Here is an 11,223-nt window from a genome sequence, read left to right as displayed (position 1 = left end):
CTGCGCCGTTCACACCCCAAACTCATGCATGGCTGTCGTAAAGTGGCAACAGCTACGATGACGCCAACATATAGAACTATAACAAAAGATCGGCCCGTCTCGTTTTGCTTCCTGGAAGCGGGTTCCTGCGGGCAAAAGAGGTATCCATAACTTCAGCGTCAATCAGAGGTCAGAAAACGAAGTTTTAAGAATACAAATAAGCATTGAACAGTCTGGAGCTTACTTCTGAGTCCACAGGCATAAGATTTCAACGTGGAAGTCTAAACTATTATATTGGGATCATTGGTTGTTTTTTTTAATGGAGACTGCATAATATTTTGTTGTACAGTAGATGTACGGTTCTCAGCTAAACATGTTTGGGAGCGGGAAGTTTTTTGAGTGTTTTTACGGTTAGAAGTCAGAAATCTTTGCTGCTCTACTTCATATTATGAAGAGATAAATCAACAGAGCCTCATCTGTTTCTGGTAGGTTGCAGAGGTGCTTGCTTGATGAAGTGATCAGCTCACCGCCCTAATGAGGGTGCATTTACCAGCATAATTCCTGATGGTCTGAAAGTTAGACTGAACTGATACAGATACCGCGAAACTTACCACGCCTTTACGCTAACAAGCGCACCACGCTCCAGCGGCGTTGTTTTTAAATTGTCATCAGGTCCGAGTCTATTGCAGCACACAGCACAACCCAGCTCGAAACGTAACCACAAGCATATTTTGACGTTTTGCTCTCGGCGTTATGTTAAATCATAAACCCGGTGGCTAACTCGGAGCAAAATAATTCAGCTAAGGTTCAAGAACGGTAAACAAAATCACGACATTTAAGTAAGCAATCTATTTTTCGGGGTTTGCTCCAGATCCCTATATCCCAAACTGCCCGGATGAGCCAGCGCCACTTGTTAAGGGGTAGTTTAGTTGCGGGTGAGCTTACACTACAACCCTGGTTAAAATATAGTTTGGTTTACCGTTGAGCCAGGCCATTCTATAACGGTTTTTTTGTTGTTGTTGGCTTAGAGTAGAGGAGTCCAAACTTGACAACTTTAAGACTTGTGGACTTCAACTCCCAGAATTCTCCAGCCAGCAAAACTTCAATTCTGGGAATTGAAGTCCAAAAGTCTTAAAGTTGCAAGTTTGGGGACCCCGGCTTACAGTTTTGCGAGCAGAGACATCGGGATGTCAACCACAGTTGACATCTCCTTTTGCAAAGGCTGAATTAGCGCAGCTGGGAGCTCGCGCAACCCAAAATCAAACGTCCGCCACGCGTTTCCTTAGAAGCAAGTCCGATTACACGTAGTAATGGAATGTCTTAATACTTAGTTATAGAGCACTGAACTGTTTGTAACTCTGTAGATGTGCAGTGCCATTCTCCTCCTCTTCCTGTCCCCAGCCCAGGTCATCGCCCGCTGTCAGCGAAACGAAAGTAACCTCGCCTTTGAAATTCCTCCCTGCCCGACCCACTGGGCGGGATTCAGGCGTTCAAAGCGGCCGCCGGCAGCGGGCAGAGGCGGCGTGGGTTACACAGCATGGCGGACAGGTTGGACGAGCCTTGGTGGGAGACACCTGAAGGAACCAAGCGTAGTAGTCCAGGTACCGGGCTTTGGAAAAAGCGTGGAAGTTTTGGGATGCTAATTTTATGGTCGGTTTCATCGCCTCATATTTAACTGCAGTCTCTTCGCATTGCTCTGGGTATTTAGGAACGACTCAGAAAGGAAGAGTCGATAGGCTCTTGCATGAAAACTAGCTTTCTTTTTTTCAGTCAAAGAGTGGGAAAGGTAGGCTAATTATTTTCTATATACGTTCGAGAAGTACATAAGACGTATTGGATGTTCCACTTTTGTATTTGGTTCCTTAAAATAGATTATAAATAGATTATAAAACTATTAAAATATGCCAATGAACAGATGCCATGTCTCTGATTCCACTGAAAACAGATACAAGTGTACTCTCAAACTGCAGGCAGAGACATTAGAAAAGGATGCGGAATAACAATTATTGGAAGTAAATGAAGGGGGCAGAGAGGGAGTGAGCTTTGGGGGGCTCTGCTGTACTGGTGAAATGTTGGAACACTTTCTAGTGGCTGATTAGCTGCATTTGTATGCATTGAAATATCTGTTTAGCAGAATATGACCTCTGCTTAGATATTTATTTTCTTTTATTAGTTACATATTATTGCAGCTTTCCTCCAGCTCAGTGTGATGTGTCTTCCTCTTATGCACACTTTTTTTAATCTTACAGAATTTTCAGGTCAGTTACCATAGGTGAGACCAAGCTTTAGTTTTTAGTTACCCGTTCTTGCTGTTTGCAATATATATTTATGCAAATATGTATACCTTATCTGTGTATATTATAAACAGTCATTGAGGCTTTACAGTATATCAGATATATAACTTTTGCACTCCATCTTCTGGTCCACTTCAGCTCCTGATGACTATAACTGTGATGGCGAACCTATGCCACATGTGCTGGAAGTGGCATGCAGAGGCATCTCTCCAGGCACATCAGCTGTCATCTGTTGCTATTACGGGTTCCGGCATGTGCATGCGGACCAGCCAGATGGTCTTCTCGCATGCGGGAGCAGAAACTGGAAGAGCAATTCCCCAGAGTGCATGCATGTGCCAGCCAGCTGGTTTTCACACACGCATGCGCATTAGAAACTGGAAGGTCAGGTGGCTGGTGCGCATATGCGCACTGGGAAACTAAGCTTCCAGTTTTCGGCGCATGCACAGACTCCCATTTTGGCACTCAGTGCCAAAAAGGTTAATCACCACTGGACTATAATGAATATGACCATGTTGTAAAGAGGAATTACTGTGGTGTTTAAAAGTTTATGATCCATTTTGAATTTTCAATATTTCTGCATAAATATGACCTGGAATGTGATTTGATGCCAATAAAAATCTGAAAACTAGATAAAACCCAATTAAACAAATTCCAACCGATGTATAATGGGGGATGGTCCCCATCTCATGAAGAATTAAAACATTCTTAAAAGATACAATGTAACTTCTGTGTGCTGTGTATTGAATGATTGGTTAATCAAAGTTAACTTTTATATTGGGATGTAGATATGGTCCTCCTGTGTTAATGAGGAATTATGCATAATTGTAGCTCTATAACATTCGTTAGCAAAAATGGAGAGGAAAAAATAACTTTGGAAGCAATGGATTAATTCTAGAGCAAGTGATCTATGGCTTGCTATCATTTTATACATTTTGTACAATCTATTAATTGAAAAAAAATATTCCTTTTCTATGAGTAGTAAATCAATCAGAATAGAGATGGAAGGGATCTTGGAGGCCTTCTAGTCCAAACCCCTGCACAAGAGATCCTATACCATTTCATATGAGTGATTGTCCAGTCTTTTCTTAAAAACCTCCAGTGATGAAGCACTCACAAATAGTTTAGGAATGTTATTTAATGAAAATGTTGTTCATCCCTGTATTGAGGTTTAAATACTAAAATAATTTATTTTATAATAAGATACAATGAATATACTTCTTGCCTATTCTACATTCCGTACAGGTCTAATAATTTTAAAAGAATCCAATTTTAAAAATAGTTTTTCATTTACCATATTATGTCAGAAATATTGATGTAAAAATGCATGTGACAAGCAAAATTCACAGCATCCCAATTTTGAAAAACACATCAAAAGCACATTTGGTGACAGTAATCCATTTCTTCATTTGCTTATGCAATATGTAGGATTTCTTCCTCTTGTTTTCTGTTGGGGCTGAAGTGGGACTGGTGACATTTTATCATCCTATGATAATTTTATAGTGCCATGATAACACTGCTTTTTTTTTTCTGCTGAGGATAAAAACACTTGTTTTTCTAGGGTTTGCATACTTTGTTTTCTATCTGATTCCTTGTCCTTAGTCCTTAAAGAACTCTTTGTCTCTTTAAGGTTGATTGAGTTGTGAATCAAGAGTATAATTGCCCTTAATACTGCACTGGGAAATTGGGAGAAAATAATAGCAGAGTAGTGGCTGTATTTTTAAAGTCTCTTCATTATGCTCTGTCCAGTGTTGCTGTTGTTTTGACATTAGGAAAATGGGGCAAGATTATACTGAATAGTAGATTTCTGGTTATAAGAAAGTCTCAGTGCTTTTTAATTCCAGTGTCAACATCAATCTTTTTTGCTGTATTGGTGTGCAAAATCATTTCTACTTATGAGTTAAGTGATGATTATCCCACATATCAGCAGTCTTATGTCTTCCTGACATTTTGAGTAGCAATATTGGGAATATGATTTGGTGATGTCTGATGTCCCATCTTTAGTATCTTAAGTTGGTTTCTTCTATTGTCCAGAAGGTATCCTCACTGGTAGCACTGTTGTACTGATGGTTTTTGATTTAGGATTTCTAATAGGAATTGCTTGACGGAAAACATCAGCAATCTATAATTAAAATAAAAGAAATCAAAATATTTGCATAGTTATCAATTTTAATGTATAAATTTGTATGAAAAAGTATATTCAAAACATGACAATGTTTTTTTACTTTAAAAAAAAATGAAGATACTAGATTATGTAGCCTGCATTCATACATCATGCTAAACTGTAAACTCCTTGCGTACATAACTCTTGTCAGATATGTACAACATACTAAGCAAAATACAAGCAGACAGCAATTCATCTTAATTTGAATCCAGTTATGGGCTTCACTTGCATGACAGAGGTATGGTTATTTATTTTATAATAATTAAGCCAATTTTTTAGGTTGGCACATTGCATCATATCATGTGATAAACATATGGGCTGGTAGTCACAATATCTAGATTAAATATTGATTAGTTAATGTATAGTTTTACTATAAGAGCTAACCATAGTGTTATCCTGGTTCAGAAAAGAACTAGATTCCTATGCCAAGAGAATATCCCATCGAGATTGTAGTGATCTTTCATTGTTGTGAGATGAAGTACAATGTTTTCTTTGCTAAATGCTTTGTATGGCGTTGCTGAAAATTCAAGTCTTTTAAAGGATTTAATCTACTTCTTATCTCTAGATGGCAGCAAAGCTCAATAGTTTGTAGTATTTGAATTAAATTCTGGGGCAGAGACACTGAGATGTATATAAGATATTCCTAACTATAAAAAAATACAGAACATGTTGGAAAGCAACAATAAAATATGACATTATTGTTAACATAGTTCATATAGGAAACCTGAAATAACAAAATGTTCTGTGCATTGCTATATAGGTCAGAATTATTTTTGACAACAAAGGGGATACTTGGTGCCATTTGAAGTTTATAATAATAATGCAGAAAATAACAGGAATAAAATATTGAACATGTTAATTAAGCTCTCACCATTCTCTAAATGTGATATTATTGCAACTTTTGGAATTTTTACTTGTTTGGCTAATATAGGTATACATATTGATTTATATCAGTTCATTTAGTGACGGTTTCAAGTTACGTCACTGAAAAAAGTGACTTATGACTGTTTTTCACAGAACTGTTGCAGCATCCCCATGGTCATGTGATCAAAATTCAAATGCTTGGCAACTGACATATATTTATCACGATTGCAGTATTGTGGGGTCATGAACCTTTTATGACTTTTAACAAACTTAAGTCAATGGGAAGCCAGATTCACTTAACCATGTTACTAACTTAACAATTTCAGCAATGCACTTAACAGCTGTGTCAAGAAAGGTCATTAAACGGGGCAAAATTTACTTAATAACTGACTCACTCAGCACAGATATTTTGGGCTCAATTGTAGTTGTAAGTCAAGGACTACCTGTACAGGCTTGGAGTTAAGTTTCCCAGATCATCTAAAAAACTAAACTCTGGTCAATTGATATACAACATTTTAAACCCCCTTTCAATGTCTCCTTTAATATAAGTGATGTTGTTAATCTCTGTATTTCAGGAAGGAGCAGAGTCCAGAACTCAGGACTTGCTTTTGAGAAAGCATGAGGTAAACAAAGGCAATTATACATCTGGAAATGGTTGGAGAGGATTACATTAAATTCTAATTACACACATCTAACCATTCTCACTAAATCAAGGCTGAAAAAATGTAAACAGTATATATGCAGAAAAACTGAATCTACAGGCAAGATTTAAGCTTGATGACTTAAGTTTGATGATCAGCTGGAGGGGCTGCATTGGTAGTGTGAAAATAGGCCTTGAGTATTTTTCTCATCATCATCTGATATGATATCCTTGTAACAGTTTGCTTGATGAGACCATATTAACTTATGTTGATTTATATAATAAAACATGTAATTTATTAAAATGAAGCAGCTTTGCATGCCTATATTTGATAAATATTTAAACATACGTCTTCATTAAATTTATGTAATAATGAAAATTAAATATCCTTCAGAGTTTTTTAATTTAAATATTCTATAAGTGGCTAGTATGGGGTACAGTTAACTGATTTCTATTCCATAAAGTCAAATTGTTGTATTGATATAGTAGGAGCACAGCATTATTAGTAGGATAAGGTAATAGGGATTATTAGGCTACAGTAGCAAGGATTTTGCTATAAATTATAAATTTATGGGAGAAAGGGAATTAACCTAAAGAACTGAGTTGTTTGAATAAGTAATATGTTGTGTTACAATAAAGATAAAGTTTGGCTATAGTTTTTTTCATGAAGCTTTTTCTGAAGCTACAGTTTGCCTGGCCCAGCCCAACCAAAGAGGAGAAATAGGGCTTTGTCCTACCTTTTGGATTTCGGTAAAAAGTACAACCTCCCAACCTATGCTGGCTTTTTTTCTTAACATAACCTTTTAATAAAAATTATTATCATTTGGAGTTCTAAATAAACTAGTGTTATGTGATGTGGTGGCGAAGAGGAAATATGTAAATGGAAGCATGCACTGCTGCTTCTAGTCATTATGCTTCTTATAATAGTTTGCCTTCAAAATAATTTTTCATTGGAAAAAGAAACAAAGGTTAAATTGGGACAAAGCTTCTTAATTTGCTTGGAAAAATACAACAATCCAGAAAACTAGATTTTTTAAATACCAGGTCTAATTTTACCTAGAAATAATTTTAAGAGTTATTATTGCTTCTAATCTCCTTGGAGATATAGCCAATTAAGCATTTGTACAAAATTCAAGAACTGTTTCTGTCAGTAAAAATTGTATGTGTAGAAACCACTGACTTTTAATTCTGCAGATTATCAAAATAAGATTTGTCTCAACTTGTTTGATAAAAGTTGAATTTTGTTTCAAATGAGGAATTGTAGCTCTAGAGAAAAAGGAGGATTTGCTTCAAAAAATCCAGTTTCTGACTTCTCCACTTAAGAAAATGTGCAGGGATGTGAAATCATACATTAAAGCTATAATTTGGAGAGCTACTATGTGTCAGAGTAGGTAATAAATTAGATGTATTTATTACACAAATCCACTGTGTAGTTTTAAACAAAGCATGGTTTAGCATGCTAGGTAAACTTCAAACAATTCCATATAGAGGAAGAAATACCCTGATCAGGTTAAAAACAGCTTTTATTATTTTGCTGTGTGATATATTGGCTTTTGCAATAAAATAAGTTTTTCTGTTAAAATAATCAGTTCTAGAGCAGCTGCAATTGAACACTAGAGTTCATTCAGCCATTGATGTGCTTTTGTTAACTTATGACTTGGACTTTTAATAACTTTTAAATATCAAGTAGCATAGATAGATGAGTTACAAGCCATCTGTAGATGTTTCTTCAATTCTGTACATTGAGGAAAGAGCTCCATTGTATATAGGGGATTTCTGAGTGATCCTAATGCCATTCTGCCACATACTGTATCACAGTGGTGGCTAACCTTTTTTGGGTTCCTGTGCCAAAAATTGTACTTGTGCTTGCACGCTCGTGCTTGTGTGCCAGCACCCAGAAGGAAATGTGAACCCCTCCACACCCTACACATGCGCAGTGAGGTAAGTTTGCCTGCAGCTCGTGTGCTGGCACAAATGGCTCTGCGTACCACCTGTGGCACGCGTGCCATAGGTTTGCCATCACGGCTGTATCACAACTACTATAACTGCTTATATTGTATGCTCTGCAGACCTGTTCATACCTGCTGAAAAGTAACTTTCATTAGCTTATTCTTAAGTGAGTATAGATTTGCCTTTTATTTTGTTCTTTCTTTGATTTTATATTGTCTACTAAGCCACGGGGATATAGTGATGACATTCGCTAATTGCTGGGAGTCTATTTGGGATAGTGATGGCTTTAGGCAAAATCATCCTGTTAAGCTAGAAGATCTAGCTTGGCTATTATTTCTTTGCATTACAGTTTACCACAGAAAATTGTAATTATACTTCTGAATATCAGAGGCACAATCGTGAAAAATGTCAGGAACAGTGGTGGGATTCAAAAGATCCCACCATCGGGTCTGTAGGGGTGGCTTGGTGGGGGTGGCTGCAGGGGTGGGATCATGTGATTCGCGCGATTACGTGCCAAACACACGCTTTGCGCATGCATGTTAAAACAGTAAAAACTAAGCTATTGCGCCTCTCAGCTGTTTAGCATAGCAATCCGCTCTGCCATGCCAAACAGCTAAGAGGTTAAAAAAGACCTCGGAGCAGGGGCCAGAAGGTGGGCCTAACTGCAGAGCGTCGGAGAGACTTGGAGCGAACTTATTCTCTGCCAGCTGATCTTGGGCGCTACCAGTATGCCAAAACTGGGCCGAACCAATAGAATACCATCCACTAGTTAGGAGCTATAAAGGTGATCAGTAAATGTCATAGAGTTGCCCACTCTTGTCTTAAAGAATAATGTAACATTTTGAAATTGCAAATTGATAATTCCTCTCTGCCTTTAAGGGGAGACCCGATCAGGAAATTGGTTCCATAGGAAGACTATGCTTCTTAGAAATAGGCTATCCTAATAGAATCATGCAAGCCTGTGCATTACCTTACCTTCTCCTTATATCCCATTGAACCAGGAAGGATCCTGCCCAAGTCTCTTCCAAATACTATGTTGTTTGTCAGGCCTTAAGGAATGTTTTAGCCCACTTTGCTTACATATTGGTTCTTGCCTACAGAATTTCTTTCAAAATCATCTTCCTGATTCTCTGCAGTTCCATAGATCATGAAGCTCTCTTGATGAATCTTCCTTTCATACATCAAAGTCTCATATTCCGGATTTCTAATATTTATATAACTGTTCATTGTTGGGAATTATTTTATGTCAGTAGAGTATTATACATAAAGAGGACCAAATACAAACTCATATTAATATCTTTGATTAGTCCTTTAATGAGAAATACTAACGTAAAATACTAAATAATATTAAAAGGAAATAGAAATATATTTGAAAGAAAGAAATGTTAAGGTGGGAGAGTCCTATGAATATCAATATCTATATATCTATATCTATATATATATGCAGGTTTTGACCTGTTCGGGTCTTTTCCCGAAGCTTCATGCTTGTGCAAGCCAAAGCACGAAGCCGAAAGTACCAGCCTGGAGATGGCGAGTGGGACCTCGTCGAAACGTTGCCAAGATACTCTCAATCTTACACAGGAAAAGACCCAAACACAGCAAAACCTGCATACCTGCACCCATGAAAATCTACAAGATAGATAGATAGATAGATAGATAGATAGATAGATAGATAGATAGATAGATACCGTGTTTCTCACAAAATAAGGCCGAGCCTTTTTTTTTTTTTGACCCCCGAAAAAAATGGCTAGGCCGTCTTTTCAGGGGTGACTTAATTCCCCCCCTTTGCATCCTCGGGTAGGCAGGAGGCGACAGCTTGGATGTTGACCTCAGCGTTGGTGGGGCACTTCGTATCAGGAGACCTTCCGCCACTGTTACTTTCCCTTCTCCCGTGCTGCCGCGGCATTTAGAGCAACGCCGCGGTGTTTGGTGCAGCCACACGCGGCCAGCCAGGGCTTCTCCCTGCAACCAGAGCCCGGTGCAGACACTCGGCTTCAGGCGCTCCTGTCACCGCCTTCCCTTCGCCTTCAAAGGCAAAGCCAATTCTTTTAAAAACAACACCCTACTACCGGTACGACAAAGCCTCCCCTGCCTGAGAGGGCAGCCCAACTCCACGTGGGGAGGCAAATCTCCCAGGGCCACAGCGCAGGATTGGCCCACCCCGGGAGAAGCGCCCAGCCGCCATCTCTGCCTGGCGCTGGGCAGAGCGCGAAGACATTTGCCTGGGGTGCTCAGCACAGCTGACAGGTGGGCTCTCCTGCCCGGTGGTGGAGCTCTCACCAAGGCAGGGAGCACCTCCCCGCCGGGCCCTCCGCTCATCCCGCCAGGGCCGTGCCAGAGCCGTGCGGGCTGGGCAGAGCCAGGAAAGCAAGCTGTGGGTGTGCACCTGCAAAAGAGCCGGGCCGACCCGAGCTTGGCTTCCTTCCCAAGTCCCTCCAGCCCGAATTCGAAGGGGCCACCGGGAGAGGCTGCCCAAGGCAGTGATAGCGCCCACCCAGGGAGGCGAGGAGATGGCAGCATTGCTTCCTTGGCTGGCGGGTCCGGCGGAGAGAACCCAAAGCTGCCCGTCCTTTCCACCCCTCGCCCAGCCTGTCCCCGTCCCGACTCATCTCCAAATGTGCTGGCAGCTCCATACGCTGCAGTGGCATGGCCATTGGGCAGAGGTGCTGACTTGGCAGGGCTCAGCTCGGAGGAGGACGCAGCGCAGGCCGTTAGGGAGGGGAGGCTTTGTCATACCGGTAGTAGGGCATCATTTTTAAAAGAATTGGCTTTGCCTTTGAAGGCAAAGGGAAGGCAGCGACAGGAGCGCCTGAAGCCAAGTGGCTCCGCCGGACTCTGGTTGCAGGGAGGAGCCCTGGCTGGCTGTACGTGGCTGCGCCAAACGCCGCAGCGTTGCTCTAATCGCAGCGGCAACATGGGGAGAAGGAAAAGCAACGGTGGTGGAAGGTCTTCTTGATACGAAGGGCACCACCAACGCCAAGGTCAACGCAGGCAGCACCATATCCGGGTATGCAACAAAAGTACTTCCTAACAGCAAGCCCCTCCCATTTCCCCCGATTTCGCATGTTTAATATAGGCCTTAATTTGGGGGGAGAGGCTTAATTTGATTTTATGCCGATAAAACAAGTTGGGGCTTCCTATTGGGGGGGGCTGTATTGTTGGAGAAACACGGTAGATAGATATATGCATGCTTGGGTCCTTTTCCATGTAAGATTGAGAGTATCTTGCCAACGTTTCGATGAGGTCCCACTCTTCAGGCTGGTGCTTTCGGCTTCGTGCTTGTACAAGCAAAGCGTGATCGGAGCTGTTATCTCCCTATATATACTGGTGGGGAG

The 11,223-nt window shown here is 40.4% G+C and overlaps 2 protein-coding genes across 8 annotated transcripts in view; one reads left to right on the top strand and one right to left on the bottom strand.

Annotated features, from left to right (window-relative positions):
* Window positions 1-13: 13 nt before the first annotated feature.
* Window positions 14-11,223, top strand: part of CMSS1 (cms1 ribosomal small subunit homolog) — a 167,855-nt gene continuing 156,645 nt past the window's right edge. For 2 of the 6 annotated variants that reach the window (XM_087937366.1, XM_087937363.1), the window contains exons 1-2: window positions 120-464; window positions 1,381-1,580. In XM_087937366.1, coding sequence (XP_087793492.1) covers window positions 1,517-1,580 — 64 coding nt within the window. In that variant the 5' untranslated portion in view covers window positions 120-464; window positions 1,381-1,516. Of the gene's footprint in view, window positions 465-1,380; window positions 1,581-11,223 lie in introns of all 6 variants that reach the window. The other 4 variants (XM_087937367.1, XM_087937368.1, XM_026700849.2 and 1 more) reach the window with 4 other exon arrangements.
* FILIP1L (filamin A interacting protein 1 like) overlaps window positions 4,082-11,223 on the bottom strand; it is a 76,512-nt gene continuing 69,370 nt past the window's right edge. For both annotated transcript variants that reach the window (XM_087937360.1, XM_026700845.2), the window contains one exon: window positions 4,082-4,392. In XM_087937360.1, the coding sequence (XP_087793486.1) occupies window positions 4,294-4,392 (99 nt within the window). In that variant the 3' untranslated portion in view covers window positions 4,082-4,293. The remainder of the gene's footprint in view (window positions 4,393-11,223) is intronic.

The sequence above is a fragment of the Pseudonaja textilis genome, chromosome 7 (genome assembly GCF_049901715.1).
Source record: "Pseudonaja textilis isolate UNSWEBS1 chromosome 7, rPseTex1.2, whole genome shotgun sequence".
NCBI classification, from domain to species: domain Eukaryota; kingdom Metazoa; phylum Chordata; class Lepidosauria; order Squamata; family Elapidae; genus Pseudonaja; species Pseudonaja textilis.
Note: the sequence above shows the minus strand (reverse complement) of the source record. Positions and strands in the feature narration are given on the sequence as shown.